Here is a 23,655-nt window from a genome sequence, read left to right as displayed (position 1 = left end):
CCGTTCCCCCCGCCCTGCGTCTGCCTCCTCCTGACATTGTCCCTCCTTCCCCTCCGCTTCCTCCCGGGCCCTGTCTTGGGCCGCCGCCGCCCGCCTTTCTCAGGCACCCTGCTGCCTCTCACACAGCCCCTGCGCTGATGAGCACGTCCTAGGCAGATGCCACCCTCGGAGGAAACTTCCCAGGAACTCTTAAAGAGGGACATTGTCGTGTCCTTTAGCCCCATCCTCATGTTTGGCCTGGTATTTACAGCGTCTCTCATCTGAGACTCTCAGCGCAAAATAAGGTGAACCCTGGTTTCAGTGATATTGTGAGATAGGCGCTTAAGACAGAAGATTGCTTAGGGAGGTGCCTTGTGCAGGTTTCACTGTAATCGTTTGTTTAAGAAAAAATAATGGATACAAGTTTTGACCAAAATGATGATAATATTACCTCCTCTATGTGATCCTAGCCCATCCAAACTTAAATATATACTGGTCGCTTGGGATAGTTGTATCATTTGCATTCTGCCATGGTATTTATGGAGAAAAACAATAGTTCTAGAAAGATTATACAAACCTATACTAATAGAAATGTTTTAATTATTTTTAATTTTCAAGTAAAAGCCATTTTGTTTGGATTTAAACATTGCACTGTTGTGATTGCTGAATGGGGCCCTTAATATGCAAGTTCATCCCTAGAGATGAATCTGTATATAAACTTGCAGGAACTGGGCCCTGCCTTCGAAGCTGAAAGACAAAAATGACTAGAAGCCAAAGTGAAACTGGCTAGCCTATTTTCATTGTCCACATTGAATGAAATGTTAACCGAGAATAAAAAGTGAACAGTAAAGCCACAAACCTGCAAACACTTGTGCATGTGTTTACTCACATGAGTAATCCCATTAAAATGATAAAGGCTGGATTTAGGCCTCTACTTGTTTTGTGAAATTGCTAGCATTTTTAGGCTCTTAAAAATAAAATAAATAAATAATGAAGAAACACTCTTACTATTAAGTAAATGAAACCACAAATCAAATTTGAGCAGCCATAGGTGCCAATCCTTCAATTTACAATACAGAGCAGACTACTGCTGTATCTGTGCGGAGCTCTGCACTGTAAACTGCAGGAACAAGACTCTACATTTTTACAGATTAAGGGGGAAAGTCCTCAGGATTATAATATTTTTAAATTTACAGCTGTTGGCTGCAATACTTTTGAAGCAATATTCGCTCTATAATTAAATTTACTATTGAGTGACGACAAGTTTTTTAAAAAAAAATGTTGCCTTAACGAAAATAGTCCTACATTTTATTTGGCCTGCCAAATAAACAAAACAAATAAACAAAACCTAACAAGGTGGATACTCCCTCTGCTGGTTTTGCAACATTATTTCTAGGGCTGTCCGCTTCTCTGCTTGGAGTGTTGTAGCTGCGTTGGTCCCAGGATATTAGAGAGGTGGGTGAGGTAATATCTTTTATTGGACCAACTTCTGTCAGTGAAAGAGACAAGCTTTCAAGCTACACAGGGTTCTTCTTCAGGTCTGGGCAAGGAACTGAGAATGTCACAGAGCTGAAAAAGATACTAAAAGATATTACTTGTTTCTCTAACTCTCCTGCTGGCATACTCCATCAGTAAAGTAAACTAATGCATCTTGTATTTTGGTACATTAGGAACATAAAACCCAAAGAATAATGTGCAATCAGCATGATATTTTTTCCACAGAATTCTAGGAAGGAACTGCAAATGAGTGTAAAAACATTTAAATCCAATCTATTAAAAGATGACAGTCTTTCTAATAGACAAAGGAGCTGCCAGTGTTTTGGTCACTAAAATCTGGTGCTAAGCAACGGCTATGATATGGAATAAAGAGATGGTTGCTAGGGAAATGGTGACCTGGGAGGAATTCAAATCTACCTCATAGCTCTTGAGTCACTGCTTTGAAATACTGGAACTAGAATTATGTTGCAGACATTTATTGGTCAGTAAACTGTTGGGCAAAGAGAAAGCTGTACCTGGCAAGTGTTTTGCAAAACATTTAACATTTGCACTTTGCTGGAAAAATAATGAAAAAAGTAGTATCTTGATGTATTTAACTCCCACAAATGTGCATTTGCAAGAATATGTACTCAGTTACAGGTGCATTTGCTGCCTTTTCCTATGTGTATCCTCAAAGAGTGGTTATCATGTATCCTTCACAAAGCCCAATTTCAATTCAGCTGAGAGAAAACAAACCAGCAAAGGAGGAGAGTGTTCCTCTCCATCTGCCAGCTAAAAGGCTCACAGGGTGATCTCTTCCATTTCTTTCTGCTGTGTCTAGAAGGAGCAAAGCAGGGAAGATAAGGTGGGTGAGGAAATATCTTTTATTGGGCCAACTTGTGTTGGTGAGAGAGACAAGCTATGGTGCTCACACAGAGCTCCTCTTCAGGTCTGGGAAATGTACTCAGAGTGTCAGCTAAATACAGGCAGAACAGAGTGGTTAGCACAGGGGTTCTCAGACTGGCGGTTGATCCCTCAGATGTCAGGAGGTTATTATGTGGGGGTTGTGAGCTGTCAGCCTCCAACCCAAACCCAACTTTGCCTCCAGCATTTATTTAGTCTTAAATATAAAAAGTGTGTTTTTAATTTATAAGGGGGGGTTGCACTCAGGCTTGCTGTGTGCAGGGGGTCTCCAATAGAAAAGTTTGAGAACTACTGGGTTCGAGTAAGTACTTAACAGAGTGGTTCTCAAACTTTTGTACTGGTGACCCCTTTCAGATAGCAAGCCACTGAGTGCGCCCCCCCCCCCGCCTTATAAATTAAAAACATTTTTTTATATATTTAACACTATTATAAATGTTGGCGACAAAGCAGGGTTTGGGGTGCAGGCTAACAGCTTGACCCCCCCATGTAATAACCTTGCAACCCTCTCAGGGGGTCTTGACCCCCAGTTTGAGAACCCCTGACTTAACACATATTTCAAGGAACCATTCAAGGGCTTTAAAGTTTGCCTCGGGGGCCAACAGACGTTGGTCCAATAAAAGATATTACCTCACCCAGATTGTCTCTCTAATAGCCTGGGACACAAAGAGGACACCCCCACCAATGCACACAAGAAAGCAGGAAAGGAAAGGTGCTCTGGGCAGGGTACAACGCTGCTAGTACCTGAGTGGAACTGACAGCGCTGGTCTCAGTTTCTTATGTGCATGTGTGGGGGACGGGTTAAACTGCTGCACTGTGTAGAGCGAAGAGGAGGTGCGCGCAAGTAGGTGCTTGGGGTGGTGGGGTCTGCAGCAGTTGCTTGGCGGTCTCCGAGCCTGGGCTCCGGCGGGGAGCGGCCGGGAATGGGCATTGCGCTGGGTGCCGTGCAAAGACGCAGGAGGCAGCCCCAGGACAGGAGCGCCCTGCCTTGCATGCTTTGCGGCGGAGGAAATCAGCCGCACAGCTCACAGCAGCACTTTGTCCCGCTGTGAGGCTCCCCTCGCTACGGGAAGGCGAGGGGCCTTCGTTTGTGCGTGGTGATGGGGTTGTGGCAGTGACCCAAGTGGGTAGGCGATGGTAATCCACTTCAGTGGGTAGGGAGCGCTGCTGATGGGCAGGGGGGTGTCTGTGGAGAGAGTTCAGTTTTGGTAGCCCTAGAGAGTAGTTGAGCCACTAGAGCCCCACAGGGAGAGGATTCATTTTTCTGGCTCTTCAGACAGGTGAGGATGCAGAAAACCTGCTTCAGAACAATTTTTTTTTAATTAACCTCAATGTTATTACAGTTAATATTTATATATAACTTTATTTAATCCAAATCCCCTACTAGCATTAACTAATTAATGTTCACAGCACTCAATTTTTGTTCTGGGATAAATTGCTAAGTGATGGAAAAAGGAGTCAACTTGCAGATACATCATATTTACATGACTTTTTCCAGCTAGATTTGCAGACATCGCATTAGCTATGGGGCCTATGCATCAAGGCACTGAACATCTGCAGCTGCCATTGAAGTTAATATTGGAGTGTGCTCATTAGCCAAACAGGACTGTAGGGGGGCTGGTTTTGGTTTTTGCCAACTATATGATCTCTTAAGTCACGCTTGTATGCTATATACATAAAAAAGTAAGTCTGAGAAACAGGATGTGTTTTTTTTTCTAATGTATGTTTATTTTTAATTAGTTTTTAAAAGTTTTTGTATTTTATGTATAAGAACAATTTTAATAGTGCAAACTATGCCTGGTTATAAACTAATTTTTTTTTTAGTTGAATAAACAAACATGAAGTTAAAACTTAAGGAACTAGAAAGCCGTCTTCAGCAAGTTGATGATTTTGAAAATCCAAAATTACTTCTTGAACAGTATCCAACAAGACCACACATTGCAGGTAGAGATTAAACATAAAATTGTTGTAGATTCTCAGTTTTCTGTTGCCAAAACTGTATCAATACTTAAACTGTAAAAAAAAAAATTTTTAAAAATCTAAATTTTTTTTGTTTCTAGATGTTTATTTTGTGTGTCCTGAGAGAGTAATAAATTCATTAGAGGCTTTTGCATTATTGCCAGAGATAGCTTAAAGAGAAACACTAATGCATTTGTTTCAGTAAATGTCTCTAATATCTCAAACAATTAAATCTAATAAATGGATTTTAAAGTTAAGGATGTGGGTTGCAGAAAACTTTCTGATTTGTATGGATAAGAACTGTTAGTTTGCGTCAGGTATTAAGAACACAGAAACACGGCTCTTAGTTTTAATATCGATCTTTCAATCTGAGTAATTATAAAATACCATTTCCACTATAGGACCATCACAAACAAAATTTCCTTGTGCACCTTCCATAATTACAAAGAATACACTGCTGTATATATGAGACCAACATGTAAGACCAATGATCTAGATTCTTTCTTACTCTTCATTTTTTGTTTCCATACGTAAACAAGGATGTGTATTTTACTGGGATCACTAGATTTGTGTATAGCTTGGTTCCTGTATAATCTACCGTAGCCTATGTGTCCTTGCTTAATTTTGAATCTGCTTCAAAGCTTTCTGAAAGACAAAAGAAAATAATACATTGACTTGTCAACTGCCTATTTGTTCTTATCCTATAATCTCTTATTTTTCAGCATGTATGCTTTATACAATTCACAACACTTTTGATGATATTGAAAACAAGGTGGTTGCAGATCTAGGATGTGGTTGTGGTGTACTCAGCATCGGGAGTGTAATGTTAGGAGCAGGGTAGGTGTTTAACACCCAAGTTCTCTTAGTTTCTTTCCCAGTATAGAATTAAATGAGATAAGATTAAGAATGTGACCAGTGCTAAACTGTACTTAATTTAGGTAACTAAAAATGGGTGCATGACCACACATTTTAGTAGATCTAGCCACTGTATGTGCATGCAAATAATGACAAGTAAGAGGGGCAATTCCTCTATATTTAAAATAGAGAATTATTTATTAGAAACATCTTCATAATTTAGAAAATATTTTTCTCCAAACTATTATTCATAACTTTTTGAACAGGATAAGTAAAAAGCTTCACTACTTACATTCCTTTTAGTAATTTACTTCTAAAATATATCACTGTTCTAACTCATGAGGAAGATAACAGAATGTTCTGCTTTAGGCACATCTCTCAGAACTTGAGTGGGAACAAATATGACTGTGTTTAGAAATGAGCCTTCTGAAAAGAAAATGTACCACATCTTTTTAAAGTAAAAATACTGCAGTTTGTTGATTGTTTTTCATTTTCCAGGTTGTGTGTGGGGTTTGACGTAGATGCAGATGCCCTGGAAATATTTAGTAGAAATGCAGAAGAGTTTGAGCTCACAAATATTGACATGATTCAGTGCGATGTATGTTCTTTGGCTGCCAGAACGTCAAAAACTTTTGATACAGTAATCATGAATCCTCCTTTTGGTACTAAGCATAATAAAGGTTGGTGATTCTAAAAAGCAATTATAATACTCCTACTTACTTTTAAGAATGAAATATTATAAAGGAAATCTTCATCTGCTAACAAATTTTAAAAGTGGCAAAACCTTTGCTATTCTATATGGGATCTTAGAGACAGTTACTCCTTTGCCCATTTTGTGACGTAGCCACATCCACATGTGAGCCATATGTAAAGTCCTTGGTTAAGTTGAATCATTTCAGGAAATGGTGTTAAAGTTTTGATAATTGGCCTTTAATAACTAGTTGAACTAGTAGTTCTTTTGTATATTGCTATATACAATTAAACTTATCTACACCTATGCTAGACACCACAATTAGGAAAAATATGGAAATACACACCTTCTCTTCTGTGCCTTTATTTACTCAACGCTGCTTTTCAAAATGTACAGGCTAGCAAGCATAACTGCAATTATTAGGTTTAAAATTATGCTGTCTTTTCCCTTTATAGAAAAGTAAGGACACCTAAGCATGAAATTAAAGAATTTAAGACTTTAAATAAATGCAGACAAATAAGGCTTTAACTGCAGCTTGGATCCTCTTTTTACAGGAATGGATATGACTTTTCTGAAGGTAGCTTTGCAAATGGCACAAACAGCTGTATATTCCCTACACAAAACTTCAACACGAAAAGTAAGTCCTTGACTTCAGCCAATTAAGCACTAAGCAGCTGTAAGTGGCACTCTAATCTTCCACTGTTTCTGTAAAATCAAATATGGATTCAGTAGCCAAGATGAATGCCTGTGCCTTGGGTGTTTGAAAACTAAGATACTTAATTTATAGTGCTTAATATTTGAGTGGGTATACATACATCTTAAAAAAAAAGGACCCTCTGGTTGGAGTTCTGTCTTTGGAGCCTTAGTAATTACTTGGTGTGAGAATGACTTAAGGCAGAATACTCGCCTTGAAGCAGGAGAATGTAGATGTCAGACAGATTAATACTTCAACTCAAAACTCAAGTACACTTAAAATATAAAACATCTTAGTTACTATTAAAATCCGATGAAGTGAGCTGTAGCTCACGAAAGCTCATGCTCAAATAAATTGGTTAGTCTCTAAGGTGCCACAAGTACTCCTTTTCTTTAAATAGTAGTTACTATTTTAATGGGGTTTCCTCAAAATGCCATAAACTAATTGGAACTAAGTTCGTGGACTATTTTCTTATGTTCAGCATATCCAAAAGAAAGCAGATGAATGGAAAGTGAAGATGGAAGTTATAGCAGGTAAGATCATCTTGTACATACATATTTTTATAAAATGCTCTGTTAGTTGGTAATAGCCTCCAGGACCAGCTACTATTCAGATGTAGCACATGAGGAGCTCGTTTAAAAATATGATCTATTGGGATGAAAAACTGGTAGATTGGGGAGTGGGGGGTAAAACAAACTACAAGGAGCAAGTGATAAAGAGGTCTAAACTAATGAAATAGGAAGTTTTGTAGATTCTTCTGCCCCCAGGACAAACACCTCTAATGATGAAAGATGTCCTGGTTGATCAGAAAGTAAAGCAAATATTCTGGATATAGTCAGGAAAAACTTCTCAAAAATTGCACCAATTTGGTCTTAACTGGACAAGATTTAGTACTGAAATAGGAGCAGTTCTGTCATCAGAGAAGGCAGCAGACCCCACCTCAAAGCATTGTCAACAAGTTTTACCTTTCACTGCTCCTGCATTCCCTTAGTCCTCAATTTGAGCTGTCAATTTTTCTGATCTCCAAATTTTGGTGGATGTTTCAAGACTTGTGACCTACTTTAATGGCATAGGAGTGAAGAATGTAGGGGGGAAAAAAGACATAATGCAATATTTATACAACAGTAGAATGCAGAGTTCCTTCACTGTCATACTTGTTTTGTGATGGTTATCTAGTAGCAATTTCCTTCTAGAAACAAACTTGCTAATATGAAAATGCCTGTTCTGGTATTAATGTGCATTCACTAATCAGGCCAGAGCTCAAGAACAGGGAGACGGAGACTGAATAAATGAAAAGCCAAATAGTTTTAGTCAAGTTGCTGGCAACAAAAAAAGTGGTCAAGGTAGTACAGTACAGTTTGTCGAACACCACTGAGCAACTAAGTGATTTTAGTATGACAGGTGTTCTCTATGCTCTTCACAGAACTTAGATATGATTTACCAGCATCATACAAGTTTCATAAGAAGTCTTCTGTAAGTATTTTCCTAATCCCATATTAAATTATGAAATTGTATCTGAAATTTAGAGGTAATTGGCTATTAGTTTAAGACTGAAGTCTGAATTTAGTTTAACTTGCATTGGAGTAGTGCCTAATCGTGTGCTGGACGCTCTACAAAGGGGTTAGAGCTGCACTTGTGACTCAGTTTAGTATTGTTACCAAATTCATTTGGTTTCAGGATTGATGTCATGTGCTTTGTTACAGAGCAAGTTAGGGTATAATTGAAGTTGGTGGAGTAGAAACATTCCAGAAAAGTTAAGTTGTCTCTAACCCTCTTCTAGATGGGTGGAGACCACTGTAGTTAGTACCTCTAGCATAAAGAATTCTATTGAAGGATTGTGTGTGTATTACATAGCATTTAGGCTCAGATCTTGCCTATGGTTTACCATACTAAGGCCCTGAATTAATCTAATTAAGACTTAGCAAGTGGGTGCAAGAGGCTACATGTTTCCATGTATCAAATAAGTTTACTGTCTAAACTAGAGGTGGGCAAACTACGGCCCGCAGGACCATTCTACCCAGTCCCTGAGCTCCCGGCCAGGGAGGCTAGCCCGCAGCGCTCTGGCCCACTGCTCATGTCGGGCAGCACAGCTGGCTCCAGCATGGTAAGGGGGCGGGGGCATTGGATAAGAGGCAGGGGGTCCCGAGGGGCAGTCAGGGAGCAGGGGGAGTTGGATGGGGGTGGGCCGTTAGGGGCGAGGGTGTGGATGGGGTCATGGCTGTCAGGGGTCAAGTTGGGGGGGGTTGGATGGGTCAGGGATTCTGAGCAGGGGCAGGAGCCAGGCTGTTTGGGGAGGCACAGCCTTCCATACCTGGCCCTCCATACAGTTGCGCAACCCCGATGTGGCCCTCTGGCCAAAAAGTTTCCCCACCCCGCTCTAAACTCTACTTGCTCCCACCTACAATTGACTGGGGTGAAATCCTGCCCCCATTGAATGCAATAGCAGAATTCCATTTGACTTCAGAAGGGGCCAGGATTTTACTGTTAAAGGAAGGGTCATGGCTTTGGACGAGTGTGAGGGTGTACCGTGCATAAGGGCTGCGTGGACAAAAGCAATCAAGAGCTGGTGGGAACAGGCAGTTAAGGGATGGCAGAGTAGGAAACAGAAGCAGCAGTAAGTGATGTAAGATATGAGTTATAAATAAGGACCAAAACTTTGTAGTTCACAAAGTGGAAGCAGTATATGTTTTGGGTTAGTTGTTTTTTTGGAAGGAGAGGAGATGATCACCTGGTTAGAACAGGCTGCATTTAGAATGGATCCAAGGGGAACAAGGTGGATGCCAAGAAGGTTAAAGGGAAGGTCACAGAAGTCACACAGAGTGGAGGACCTGGATAAGAGTCTGATCAGAAAGACGGTATAGTTCAGCAGTAACCTGGAAATAAGATGCAAGGCTTGGATGAGACTAGATGTAACATGAAGGCAGAGTCAGAGACCAAAAATTGTAGTATCAGTGGAAGTTTTGATTGTGTATGTACCACTTGGAGTTGCATTTGGCTAGATATCTTCCCCACAGTGAGGGACTAAAAGAGTTTTATCCCACTGAAGCGATCCTTATGCTAATCAGGAAATAGTTTGACTATCTACAGACGAAGTAGTGTGCACATATCTGTGCTTTGACAAGAGTTCTGTCCACTAACATTAATAAGTCTGAAGCTAGCATTCAATGGTCCATGATTTTTAAATATGGAATTTTATTGGTGTTTTTCATACAACTTCAAAATTACAGTCAGATTCAGGGATAGACCCTCCCTTTATACATTTGACTCAAATGCGAGAAATACTGAGAGGATCAGACAGTATAAGCAAAACTATAAATATAAAAAAATACCCAAGTTGGCATGTTAAAGTAAGCATGCATCTGTGGGAAAAAAAATTCACAAAATAAAAAAAGCTTTCCTCTCATTACAGGTGGATATTGAAGTGGATTTAATAAGGTTTTCCTTTGAAAAACTTCCAAACTGAGGACTGTCTTAAAACCTATTTAAAATGGATTAATAAAAACTCAGTGCTTTTTAAAACTGTATTACTGATCTCCAGCTCCATTTTCTGTTTTCAGCTGTTTTGATGCAGGTTCTTCTTTTTCAGTCTCTTCTAGTGGTCTTTTCTTGGGACTTGCTGGCCCTGTAAGAGTTAATATAGACAGACACTTATGGGACTAGTGAAGTTTGATATTACTTTCAAGACTGTTCCTATCCAGCTCAAGACATTCAATCTTTCAGGCTGCTACATATGAACAGGTTGCCTTGAAATTAGTACTTCACATATTGCCTGTGGAACAATTCCAGGTGATCCACAGCTACTATGTAACAATGATGCATCACCCATTCATGACTTGTTTCCAGTGGCTTTGGACCACATAGCAGGGGGAACTAACTAAACAGGAGCACCCAGAACTTTTCCAGTCTGAAAAACAACAACAGTACTTACTGGTCATTTAGAAAGACAAGGTAGGTGAGGTAATATCTTTTATTGGATTAACAGAAGTTGGTCCAATAAAAGATATTACCTCATCCACCTCATCTCTCTAGTATCCTGGGACCAGCACAGCTACCACAACACTTCAAACAACGATGGAAGATACCGTATTTTTCCTTTTGGAGTCAGGCACCAAATCTCAACAGGAAGGGAAGACAGCCCACAATATGGAAGAGTTAAGAACCACTGCTCTAGGCTATGGCTAACAGACAAAGGTTTCTTCTACCATACTGAGGTAAGGGTATTCATTTACTTGGAAAAATATGAATGATTAATTTACTATAACAGCTGTGTAGAGCTAAGCAAATGGAGGACTAAGGACAGTATCTCTTCATTGAAAGCTGCTTTGAATTGCCCTGTAAATGTTCAACGCTGCAGAGGAATATGTCCGTTTCTGTACCAATTCAGTCCTTCATTTGACAGACCTCCACAGAGGCACCAGTTAGGTGTCCCTGTGAACATGACTAAATTTGAATGATCAGGAAAACTGCGCTGGGAGGGAACAAAAACTTTAATAGTATATGATAAACCATATTTTGCAAATCTCAAATTTCTTGAGCAGTTTCTAGAAAATACAAGAAACTACTATTTGTTCAGTCTTCTCTCTATACACACAGACATTGCAAAGGGTTGCTTCCCAGCAGCATGTGAACTACTCCCTCTCATGCACAAAACAGCTTACCTGTTTTAGTGTTCTCTTCACCTTCTTCATCCTCACTCTCAAATTTTGTTTTCTTGCCCTGGAACTGTACTTTCCCTTTGTTCTGTGAGCCCTGGGGTACTTTGCCACCTCTTCCTTTACCTTTAAATTTACGACCTGTCAAGTTGTACAAGATAGTTCAGGACCTTTTAAGAACCATGCATTAGTCATTTACTAATCTAAAATCATACAACTCTGTGCATGCGCCATCTGACAAGTTCACGTTAATATAATAGAACTTCCATGAAAGTTATCCAAGTGGTATTCAAATCAGTCAGGGAAAAAGTCACCTTTTGCTTTCCATTTGTTTAATGATTCTTGCTGACCCTCCATGATTTTTTTCAGTGCTTCTTTCTCTGCATCTCCTTCCAGCACCTCCCATATGACATCTTTGTTGCGCAACTGTAAGTTCCCATTATTTGCTTCTTTGGCTTTATCCAGTGCTTCTTTTGCATTATCCTTAAATAGGATAATCCCCTAAACACAGAAACAAGCACCCTTTGCATTATGGACTCTTGCCAGTGCAAAAGCATTAACAGGACTGTAGCTGGAGCGTCAGGTAGCCCCAGGTCTCCTGCCAGACTCAGATGCTGCAGTTTGCAAACTCATTTAGAATAAATTTCTAGCCCATATGGTTTTGAAGATAACCTACATATTAACAGGTTTAGTGCTTCATCATTTTCAGACTCATGAGTATTAACTGACCTACAATTCATGTCAATTTAACATTTGAGCCTAAAAATACCAGCCCCCAGATTTTAAAAACCCTTAGGTAACTGCACGTGCACTTCGTATGGACAGTGATATTCTTAGCTAAGCACGTAGATGGTTGAATAAGAAAAAGGCCAAGGTTTGCTCTGCATAATCTCTCTCTACTCTCCCAGCAATCAGTGACATTGCATTTAATAACTGGTTTGTTTAATTGAGATCTTTAGTCTAGCCTTTGTTTTATGCAAACTCCCATATCAGTGTGCACTCCTCTGTGGCTCTAGGTTAGCATGTCCTTACTTTAGCCATAGACTAAGCATAACTCTGCAGGAGGAGAGTCACATTAATGCTTTTACCTTTTATTCAGACCACTTTCTATTAGTAGTTACTCTAGAAAGCTGAAGAAATAAACTAATTCTGCATTCTGCAAGTCCCCAATGGAAGGTGCAGTATACCATTGCTAAGTTAACCATCAGGCACTTAAGCAGCATTCAGATACCAGACAAATTTCACATAGACAAAAGTAACATCTCATCTGAGAGCCTCCTGACCTCCTTTGCCCCTCTGACAAAGTCTATCCATTTAATTTCTCCATGGTCAGAGAAAACTGCATGGAGATCTTCTCTGCAAGTCTGATCTTCTAGGTCGCCAGAGAATTTCAGCAAGCATCCTGTCTTTTCATCCAGTGATTTCTAAATACAAGAGAACTTTGTTAAAAAATAAGGCAGCTAGAATTTGAGATTTGCACTGAAGTGCAGAGTTTCAGGGCGCTGTATTAAGGAGACAGTATTCAAAAGATTGCCGCAAGAGATCAGAGAAGAGATCAAGTGATACAGATCCAGCTGTATTGCCAGCAGGCCAAATATCTCGTACTTTTACACCAAAGCACCTCCAAGCACAAAAAAGTTTCTAGAAGTCTTGCATAGCATTGCTTTTTTCAGCCTTTTCCAGACTCTCCACAGGATATTTACAACCCTTGATACCCATGTGCCACTAGCCCTGGGGGCTGAAACCCCAGTTTGTGAACCTATGCACAAATATTGTCAGTACCACTAGAAGTGCTCATCCGTGCCATTCTTCCCTCCCACCTTGTTTCTTCATATATGGTATATTACCTGGGCATATTTCCCAGCCATTCAGTGCTAGTTGTGGAATCATGTGCAGTGACATTTGTTATATACAGTAAAAAGCAAATTACATCTTTTAATTGACAAAATTAGGCCTTGAGAAAAAAATACAATGTACTTCTGAGTGGAAGGTCAGATTTGATTATGGAGGCAAAGTGGTACTCCAAGCTGAGTGTTTACATTTTGGGTAATGTTTTGCACCCTCCTATACCTATATGTTAGATCACAGGGTTACTCTAAACACACAGGGTAGAAGTAGGTTTACTACTTATCAGATATATGAAAGCATACAGTATCAAAACAGACTTGACAATTACCAAAGTAGATTCATTGTAACCTTGTTTATTCTACCCTTCCAGACCATTCAAGAGGTACATACCATTTCAGCATCTTCTGCTTGCTTCTGTTTTTCTTCTTTCTCCCTGTAAGAGTTCAGATCAGAGTTGGTTAGAATATAATTAACTAAATAAGGTAAGGTGCTTCATTTATTAAACAAGAGCCTAGCTTACTGTTTTGCCTTTGCTTTAGCCTCTATTTTGTTTTGTTTCCTCTCTTCATTCTTCTTTGCAAAGTACTCCTCCCTTCAATAAAGATATAAATTAAGTTAATGCAGCCTATAAAAAAAAGCCTTTATTTTACTGAGAGAAGATGGTAGTAGCCAAATAAACTTCTCGCTCTAGAACATCTTTATAATTTGAGACTGTTCCAGAGGAACAGCAAAGCCTGCACAAATCAAGTAGTATTGGACCTATATGGCAATGCAGGTATCTGTTCAAACATAAATGAAGTTGACTTACTTGAAAAGCACAATCAGCTCTGTGTCTTTGTACTTTTGGTTTGGTATTTCTGTGAACTTCTTAGCAGATTCAACACTATCAAATACTGCAAAAATTGATCCCTATTGAATAATTGGGGAATATTAAGAATTAAATAGATTAATGGAATGTTCTCTAGTAGCCTGTTTTTCATAGCTAGCAAAGCATCAGTTATTGTGATACACAATTACCTTGAATGTTTTACTCAATGTTCTCCTCATTTGAATGTTTTCTACTGAGCCTTTACCTTCTAGCCATTCTTTGATATCATCAAGTGTTGCATCTGTTGGAAAGCCTTTCTGCAAAGTAAAATTGAACTTCCAATAATTACATGAAACAGAAGCTATGACATTCCAATTAAAGAAAGTATCATTACAAACCAGTATGGTGACTGAAAAATACAAATCAGTTGCTTAAAACTTATGCTACACCTCATTTTATATTAAAATAAACCTAAGCAATAGAATCAGAATTTCATTTGGGTTAAAGTCTTTTAAGTAATAAACTGAAAGTAATGCAGTAGAGTATGAAAGCTTACAATATATACAGATCTGTTTTTAATTGCATTTTTATACTGGTCATTCACTTCAGGGAGGGGTTTGCTTGGAGATCTTCTGATTTTAGTTTTGTCTTCACTTATTTCCATAAGTCCAGCTTTAGATTTTCTCAGTGCTTCTACTATAACATTGAAGTCTTTTGAGAGACTGCTTAACCTATGGAGAAAGAACACAGTATATCAAAACATGTCCACATACTCCAACCCCAGCATTACTCAATCAGGATTTGAGCTGTACATACAGACTGAGGACATATGGCCCCTAATTCAGACAGTATGGTTATTTGGAAGGCACCCAGCCACCAAAGGTTACGTGCACTTCATTTTACCTGTTGAATTTGATCATTATTTCTAAAGGCACCCAGCCATCATCCAGTTTGACCTGCTCCTTTAGGAACTTGTCTCTTGGTAGATTGTGATCACCAAAATAGTACTGCGAAAATAAAGACAGATTTGTCCTAGACTGTTGAAGCATAAGATAATTTGATGGAGACTTGATGCAGTAATGAACTAGCCAATGGAAGTTTGGCATCCCCCTTTACACCAGTATCATAGGAGTTATCTTTAACTCAATTATGCAGATATCTAACTTCAGAATTTCTAAATTCTCCATTTAACTGGAATTCCTCCAAATCTAAGTGCAGGTAGCTGACCATCTAAAGAGTGATCTTGTCTAGTGGGACAGTAGTTTCAGACACAAAGTCTATGGCCTTGGCTGAGCAAATACATGGAGACTTTTGTTCTGATAGCATTTAGACATCAACCTGATCAAATTAGTCTGATTACTAGTCAAAGTTGGTATCCTGATGGCTTTACATTTTAGTTTAAAAAAAAAATATATATGAAAGGTAGCATTTGTCCTAGTAGGATACCATCTATATGGGCCACTCATATTCCCTTCAGGAAGCTTCTAATTAGGTTTTATTTTGGAGGTTTTATTTTGCCAGTTTTACTACCATTCTCATTTCAATTGGACCCAGTTCAACAATCCACAGAATGTTCTGCTCCTTCAAGGATTTGCATGGCCTACTCTGAATTAGCCAGCAGAGTTGTTTGTAAGGGCAGTCTCTTGCTACAAGTGATAATCCAAAATGTCAAACATTTTATGCTGCAAGAGTCTACATGGAAATATTTCATTGATCATTCTATACCAGCATCAGTTATATTGTGCATATATTAATCAATCGAGTTATACTTCTATGTGAATTTAACCTTTATTGTTACATTACCACTGTTGATTTCTCATTTTAGTTATGGCAGTTCTCCCCCCACCCCAGCATTTACTCTGAATTTCACAACACTTCCAGCATTACTAATACATGAGTGGATTAAGAAAGCGCTACAAGGACACTTCTACTAATCTATTATGTCTACTACTTTCAAACTTAGTTTTTAGTCGGAAAAAATACATTTGAATTACTAATTAAAAAAAACAGAATTACAGGGTAGTATAGGATAGTAGTTCTCAACCAAGAGTACATGTACCCTGGGGGCACACAGAGGTCTTCCAAGAGGTACATTAATTCATCTAGATATTTGCCTAGTTTTACATCAGGCTACAGAAAAAGCACTAAAGTAGTCAGTACAAACTAAAATTTCATACAATGACTTGTTTATACTGCTCTATCTACTATACACTGAAATGTAAGTACAATATTTATATTCCAACTAATTTATTTTATAATTATATAGTAAAAATAAGTAAGCAATTTTTCAGGAGTAGTTTGCTGTGACACTTTTGTATTTTTGTGTCTGGTTTTGTAAGCAAGTAGTTTTCAAGTGAGGTGAAGTGGGGATACGCAAGACAAATCAGACTCCTGAAAGGAGTTCAGTAGTCTGGAAAGGTTGAGAGCCACTGATATATGATATCATCACAGCAGATAAAAATCAAGACACTGAAGAACTTAAATGTAACAAGTAGAAAGCTGACATCTTTACAACCTTGCTCAGATTGTAACATATTACATACCTTTCTCTATTTGCATGCATAGGGAATGACTCCCGAAGTTGCAATAAGAGAAGTTAATATTTTGGTTGAACGGTCCATAAACTTGCCAGTTTGTAAGGTGACTAGTATTTAAGTTGTTAGTAAATTCACAGAATGAACACTGTCATGGAACCACGGACAAGCATTTCTAGAACCAGTTTTGAAGACTGAAGTTTAAATACTAGGTTTAGCATTTTTGTTTAGAATACCTAAGAAGATTAACAGTTTAGCTAATGAGAGAAACTGATTTAGCATCCAGTGTTAAAATAAACATACCTCAATTTGCTGACAGATTTTGTTTTCCAGGTTAGACATATTTTCACCCTCTCCATTTTCAGCCATTTTGGCCACCTGTATTCACAAACCGGAGTTTGATATTACTTAGTATTGTTGCTTCACCATAAACTTTGCAAGAAACTAGAAACTCATCAAATGAAATCCCTAATTTTGGGCAACAGCCAGATCATATAAAATAAAATTGACATTCTTTATACATTTAAGACATCTAATCAACTTAGAACATGAACTCAGAACCTTAGTTAGGAGTTAGTCAGAATGCAAAATAAATAAAATGTGTATGAGACTTAAAGTATCAAATCAACATGCAGCATTATCCACTGTAAAAAAACAAAGCAATTTCACTTCTTTCCAACAGTGATTTAGAGAAACAAGGTGGATAAGGTAATACCTTCAGGTTTGAAGAATAGCTGTGTGGGGCTCAAAAGCTTGTGTCTCTCACTCAAAGAAGTTAGTCCAATAAAATATAATACCTCACACCCACCTTGTCTCTCTTAATATCCTGGGACAGATACAGCTACAACTATACTGCATACAACAGTGATTTAGGCATTTAGCCATCTAGTGCTTAGAAAACTTCATCACAGGGGAAGTCTGATGCCATCATGTTGACACGAATTTTAATAAAATCCAGTCTCACCCAGGAGGTTGTGGCCTCAAGAAAAACCCTTGGTGGTCACGTGACTGCATTTGAGAAACCCTGGGTTAGACTACCTTTTAAGGAGTACGATGAAGTTATTTACAATTCCTAACCCTGCCTCATCTTCCAGTTTGAAAGAAGCTGGTCATTGACTACTCTGAAGAGGGAAGCAGAAGCATCAGAGCACCGTACAGTAGAAACCCAGCCTCTTCTGGTGCTCCCTATAGAAAGGGGTTTGTTGTCCCCTATGAGGGCTTGTCTTTATTGCACTGTTTGCTCAAGGTATAACCCAGGTGTTGCCTGTATAACCCAAATTGCATCCATACAAACTTCTAGCTCAAGTTAAGTGGTGCTTTAAGCTCCAGCTGGGCTAGCTTCTTGTCAGGGTTATGGGTTGAAAGCTCAAGTGCTGCTGGCACTGAAGCTATAATGCAGTGAGAATGCAACTAAACACTACACCTAAACAAATACTTTCCGTCCATTTTCAATAAGGGTAATGAGATCTGGGGCAGTGGCAGGATGCTGAACGGGAACAAGGATACAGAAGTAAAAATTACCACATCCAAGGTGGAAGCCAAACTCAGTTTTAATTGGACCAAATCAGGGGGCCCAGATAATCTCCATCCAAATGAACTGGCACATGAAACTGCAAGCCCATAGCAAGAACTTTTAATGAATCCATAAACTTGGAAATCAAACCTTATGACTGGAGACTTGCAAAATACAGTACCTATATTTAAGAAGGGGAGAAGGGGGCAAGTGATCTGGGAAACTACAAGCCCTTTAGTTTGACCTCAATTGTAAGCGAGGTCTTAGAACAATTTTTAAAAGAGAGTAATTAAGGACTGAAGTAAACAGTAATTGGGATAAAATATAGTACAGTTTTACAAAAGGTAGATATGCCAGACCAACCTGATCTCTTTTCTTGAGAGGATAACAGATTTTCTATACAAAGAAAATGCAGTAGAGCCAGTCTTCCTGGACATCTGTAAAGCATTTGATACAGTTCCACATGGAAAATTAGTTAAATTGGAGAAGACGGGGATTAATATGAGAATTGAAAGGTGGATAAAGAACTGATTAAAGGGGAGACTACAATGGGTCATGCTGATAGGTGAACTGTCAGGCTGGAGGGAGATTACTAGTGGAGTTCCTTAAGGATCAGTCTTGGGACCAATCTTATTGAACATTTTCATTAATAACCTTGGCACAAAAAGTGGGAGTGTGCTAATAAAATTTACCGATGATAGAAAGTTGAGATTTGCTGCCAATACAGAGAACCAGAATAGCCTAGTTTTGGATGACCTTGAAACTGGACTTATAGAAATGGGATGAAATTTAATCGTGCAAAGTCATGCACTTTGTGACTAAAAAAAACATTTTTGCTGTAAGCTAGGAATGTAATGGTTGAAAGCAACAGAAGAGAAGAAAACCTTGGTATATTGGTCATTACAGTACTATGAGCCACCAAATATGCTGTGAGAAAGGCTAATGCAATCCTAGGATGCCCCAGGCAAGATATAGCCAATAGAGATAGAAGTGTTATTACCGTTATACAAGGCACTGTGTGTGCAATTCTATTCTCCCATGTTTAAGAAATGTGAATTCAAACTGGAACAGTTGAAGAGGACTACTAGGCTGATCAGATGAATGGAGAACCTACCTTATGAGAGGAGACTTAAGGAGCTCAGCTTGTTTAGCTTAACAAAACAAAGGAGGAGGGAAGATCTGATTGCTCTCTATAAATAAATCAGAGAGATAAATACCAGGGAGGGAGAGGAGTTATTTAAGTTAAGGGCCAATGTTGGCACAAGAACAAATGGATAGAAACTGGCCATCGACAAGTTTAGGCTTGAAATTAGATGAAGGTTTCTAACCATCAGAAGAGTGAAATTCCAAGGGGAGTAGCGGGGCAAAAAACCTAACTCATTTTAAGACTGAGCTTTATTGGAGGGGATATGATGAGATTACCTACAATAGCGTATGAGCTCTCTAACGGTTATTAGCAAATATCTCCACCAGCTGGAGATGGGATACTAGATAGGGCGGGTTACAAGTTACTACAAAGAATTCTTTCCCAGGTGTCTGACTGGTTGGCCTCAGCCACATGCTTAAGGTCTAACTAGTCACTATATTTGGCATCCAGAAGGAATTTTTCCACAGGTCAGTCTGCCAGAGGCCTGGGGGTGGGGAGAAGTGCCTTCTTCTGCAATTTGGGAACAGGTCACTTGCTGATTTGAACTAAAGTAAATGATGGTTTCTCTGTAACCAAGATTTAAGGACTTCAGTAACTCAGAAGTTATGGCCTTTCTATAGGAATGGGTGGGTGATGTTCTGTGGCCTGCAACGCACATGAGGTAAGCCTAGATGATCATGATGGTCCTTTCTGGCCTTAAAGTCTCTGAGAATCTGTAAAGGTAGCATACTAATGGGTGTGTTATTGGTGTATTAAGACAACATGCAAAGAGGACAGAGTTAAGGTTACATTGTGGAGATAGCACAAGAAGAAGAAAGAGTTAAGTTATGCCTTTTCAGAATGTGAAGAGTGGCTGAGGTAGCACTGGGCAATCTTACTCCTTAAGAGAGTTATTTAATTTCTGTGGTTTTTAAAAAAAACAAATTCCTCTGTGTACCACAGCCCAGTTCTCTTCCTCCGCTATCTCTAGCTCCTTGGCTACGATTTCCCTGGCCACAGAATGCACTGGCTGCATGCTACTCCTTTCACAGGAGTAACTAACATAATACTCCACTATGTTAGTTAAAACATGCTGATCTCAAAATTTGCAATTCCATTAGGGATCTCTGGAAACTAAACAGGCATAGTTATGCCAGCATATACCTTCAGCACAGATGCATCTACACCAAAGGAAGGGATTTTTTCCATCCCTGTAGAAACATCACCTCCCTGAACGATGGTTGATACATCGACTGAAGCATTCTTCCATCAATATGGCAGTGTCTACACTGAGGGTTAGGTCAGCATAACTATACCATGACCAATGTAGCTATGCTGACTTAAGTTAACAAGTCTTTATTAATCCTTCCATTTAGTCTACTCCATATTCTTTCATTCAACTGCACTTTTAAAATCTTGAGTCTGTAGACAACCTTGTTGTGTTAAGATAGGTGCTTTTACCACTATCAAAAATTAGTTGATGTTCCTTGACTACTTTTTCAGTTTACACTTGACAATGGTGCATGAGCAACAAGTTCACATTAAGGCCTCATACAGAATTTAATATGCAGACTTGATGTGCACTTTTGGACAGATTCTGATTAGAAACCAGGATGGGGCCTTTTATCTGGGCAAGCTGCCAATGGTTTTATACTAAAACAATTCTGATAGCAAACACAATCTTGTCATGTCAATAAATGGTTCGGGCAGATCAGAGGAGAAAATCCTATGGTCAACCATTACAGCATAAAGATATATGGTAGGTGATTGGAGTTAGTAAAGGCTGGTCTACATTTACATTTTACCAGGATAAGAGTGCCTTGTACCATACAGTTTATTTCAGTTCCCAAACCAGTATATTCACTTTTATACCAGAATACCTGTGTCCACGCTAAAAGGGGCCCAGGGGCTGCTGCTTTAAGGTATACTGATATAGTTCAAGTTGTAAAGCTTTCTGGTTTAGACAAACACAGATTTACATTATCCAAGATGACAGGTTTCAGAGTAGCAGCCATGTTAGTCTGTATTTGCAAAAAAAAAAAAAAAAGAAAAGAAAAGGAGTACTTGTGGCACCTTAGAGACTAACAAATTTATCTGAGCAGAAGCTTTCGTGAGCTACAGCTCACTTCATCGGATGCATTCAGATCGTTTTTATTATCCAAGACGTTAGAGATTCTTTGTTGTCCACTCATCCCTGCCTAGCAGGCTCACGTCTCAGGCTATATTGTATACTATAGCGAATGCGACTGGTTACAGCCAATGCACTTGGGTCCCATCCACACTACTAATGAAGCTGTTGGCATAAAAGGGATTCAACTAACAGTTTGCCTCCCAAGAGTAGACTAGCCCGACCATATTGAAACACTATTACTAACCAGCCAGTGGTTAGACAGAGGCCTAATTTTACTCTGTAAAACTGAGTCAGCATACACCCTTGTTAGAGTGTTAGCATTAATAGCTTTCCAAAATGGCTCAGGCTAATACATTTACTCCCAGAGCATACAGGACATGAGATTGAGATCCAGTAGCATTATTAATCACAGAAACATAACAGCCAGGGTGCCATATGAAATACTAAAATCAGGGAAATAAATGAAGAGTCAAAGTGGGCAACATCTGTGACCCTGTTTGCATTATAAGCACTGATACAAGCATATTAACCTTAGTGCTTAGTTTAGTTTATCTACACTACAAGGGCAATCATGTTAAAGCACGTGAACTTGAAGCTTCCTACCCCTGCTATGATCAGTACAGCTCCACTAGAGGTAATATGGCAGGAACACAAGTGCAGAAGTTAGCAGCAGCCCTTGGGGTGTCAGCCACCATGTGGTTTAGACCTAAACCCATCCTGACCAACGTTAAACAACACAGTTAAAGCTCTCTCGAGGGGCAAGTGACCAGTCTACTAACGCCAGGCAGGGCTCCCCCACGGCTTCCCCACCACAGCCCCAGGGGCTAGGCGAACACACGGTTCTCGAAGATGCTTCTCCCCGGAGCCCAGTAGCGCCGAGACGGCCCCAGCGCTTCCCCTGGGGGCGCGCCGTCGTTAACCGCGCACCAGTCCGGCGCTGCGCGGAGCTGAAGCGACGCTCCCGCTCGTTGTTTGCACAGCCGGGACTATCGGCCCCGGTAGTGCCGTTTGGCCGCACGCCGGTTCAGACACGGTTACGTCTCTAGCGCAGCCCAGGCCCGCCGCACCTATTGGAAAACGCGGCAGCGCTGTACGAACAGCGGCCCAGGCCCCGCGAGGCGGCCCTGGCACTGGCCCGGGGCAGACGCCGGCGCAGGAAGCCGCATGAGGCAGAGACCGAAAGCTCAGAGTCGCGGGGACCCGCCAGACCGCACGCAGCCGCCACCGGCGGAGGACCGACCCCAGCCCCCGACCCCGGGGTCTCCGCACGTGGGGCTGGTAGCGGCCCGGGCCGGGGGAGACTCTAGGCTACGCATAGCACCGGGGGCGGCAGCTCCAGGCTCCCGTCGCGCGACTCAGCCACAAACCTGCCGTGGACCCTAGCTAGGGTAGCACCGCACGCGCCCGGACCTCTGGTTCCGCCGGCCCCGCCCTCCGCCTTTAAAAGCTGCGCGGAGCGCTCGACGCCAGTCCGGGCAACCCCAGCATCCCCCGCGAGCGTGCGGCTCCCAGGCTCCGCCCCGCCTCACGTGGGGCTCCGGGGGCGCGGGGCGGGAAGGGGGCGGTGCTTCGCAGCGGGCCGCCTGCGAGCCGGGTTCCGCTCTGCGGCTGTGGAGTCGGCGAGGCTGGTTCCAGGCGCCTGGGGCGGCCTTTCATCGCCCGGGCTCCGAGCCCGCTGCGCCCCCGCGAGGGAAGCTGATGCCGGGATCAGCCCCGCCGTCCACTCCGCACGGTCCCGGGGGGGCGCCCTCCCTCAGCACAGGCTGCCCAGCCCTGCCTGACCCAGCCTCAGGGCGGGGCGCGAACCCTGCCTCAGCCTCACCGTGCCTGGCAGGGCCGGGTTCCTTGGGGTGGACGTGCCCCGAGCTAGTGCCAACAACGGGCCCGCTCGGGCTACCCTGGCCGGGGCGAGTTGGCCCGCTCGCTGTGAAAACGCCAGCGGCCCCTTTACACGAGGGTTGAGCTGACTCGCTGTTAGCAATCGTGGGGAATCTCTGCAGAACTTCCCTGCTCTGGCCAAGGCCAAAATACGTTGTGTGAGGATGATGCACCTGAGGCATCCAACCCCGATCCCTCCGTGACCGCAAGGCCTGAGAGAGGTGTTTGGGGGACAAGGGTTTGGTTTGAGAAACCCCCAAGTACGGGTAGGATACAAATCGCCAGCCACTTAGTAACCCCTTATGCCATTCTCAGAACCAATTTTTTTGTTCGTGGGCTCTTTGCTCTCCAGGTCCCTACCCCAGTCTAGCTGATGTTTCATTTAGACTTAATTCAGGAGTTGCCTGCAATATTCTATTTTCAGTATTTTCCTGCAGTCAGGCTCATGCCTCATTTGTAAGTGCCACAAAGTGGGGAATTTCTGCCATATTGCTGATTCATGTGAGCAACATAAAAAGCTGCAAGTGGCCAGCCTCTACTGCTCCTGTCTCACACTTTGAATTTATTTTTACAATAAACAGTGCCAGGTA

The 23,655-nt window shown here is 41.0% G+C and overlaps 2 protein-coding genes across 10 annotated transcripts; one reads left to right on the top strand and one right to left on the bottom strand.

Annotated features, from left to right (window-relative positions):
* The first annotated feature begins 52 nt into the window (after positions 1 to 52).
* On the top strand, positions 53 to 10,099 carry METTL5 (methyltransferase 5, N6-adenosine). Of its 6 annotated transcripts, none has more exons than XM_043525662.1 (8): positions 55 to 171; positions 4,201 to 4,320; positions 5,058 to 5,172; positions 5,689 to 5,870; positions 6,436 to 6,518; positions 7,057 to 7,108; positions 7,999 to 8,048; positions 9,985 to 10,099. In XM_043525662.1, the coding sequence occupies exons 2-8, from the start codon at positions 4,215 to 4,217 to the stop codon at positions 10,036 to 10,038; spliced, it is 642 nt and encodes a 213-aa protein (XP_043381597.1). In that variant the 5' UTR covers positions 55 to 171; positions 4,201 to 4,214; the 3' UTR covers positions 10,039 to 10,099. The 6 variants fall into 6 exon arrangements, with proteins under 6 accessions (XP_043381599.1, XP_043381597.1, XP_027674863.2 ...); XM_027819062.3 differs by having other exon boundaries at positions 70 to 284; XM_027819064.3 differs by lacking the exon at positions 55 to 171 and adding an exon at positions 3,176 to 3,220.
* Positions 9,736 to 22,711, bottom strand: SSB (small RNA binding exonuclease protection factor La). Of its 4 annotated transcripts, none has more exons than XM_037912168.2 (13): positions 22,555 to 22,683; positions 18,294 to 18,367; positions 16,721 to 16,795; positions 14,787 to 14,890; positions 14,440 to 14,614; positions 14,093 to 14,200; positions 13,884 to 13,984; positions 13,596 to 13,667; positions 13,466 to 13,508; positions 12,511 to 12,651; positions 11,542 to 11,728; positions 11,234 to 11,368; positions 9,736 to 10,197 (listed from the first exon to the last, which is right to left on the bottom strand). In XM_037912168.2, the coding sequence occupies exons 3-13, from the start codon at positions 16,784 to 16,786 to the stop codon at positions 10,100 to 10,102; spliced, it is 1,230 nt and encodes a 409-aa protein (XP_037768096.1). In that variant the 5' UTR covers positions 16,787 to 16,795; positions 18,294 to 18,367; positions 22,555 to 22,683; the 3' UTR covers positions 9,736 to 10,099. The 4 variants fall into 4 exon arrangements, with proteins under 4 accessions (XP_037768096.1, XP_043381595.1, XP_037768095.1 ...); XM_043525660.1 differs by lacking the exon at positions 18,294 to 18,367 and adding an exon at positions 20,937 to 21,077 and having other exon boundaries at positions 22,555 to 22,676; XM_037912167.2 differs by lacking the exon at positions 18,294 to 18,367 and having other exon boundaries at positions 22,555 to 22,711.
* Positions 22,712 to 23,655: the final 944 nt, after the last annotated feature.

Source organism: Chelonia mydas, chromosome 11, assembly GCF_015237465.2.
Source record: "Chelonia mydas isolate rCheMyd1 chromosome 11, rCheMyd1.pri.v2, whole genome shotgun sequence".
NCBI lineage: Eukaryota > Metazoa > Chordata > Testudines > Cheloniidae > Chelonia > Chelonia mydas.
Note: the sequence above shows the minus strand (reverse complement) of the source record. Positions and strands in the feature narration are given on the sequence as shown.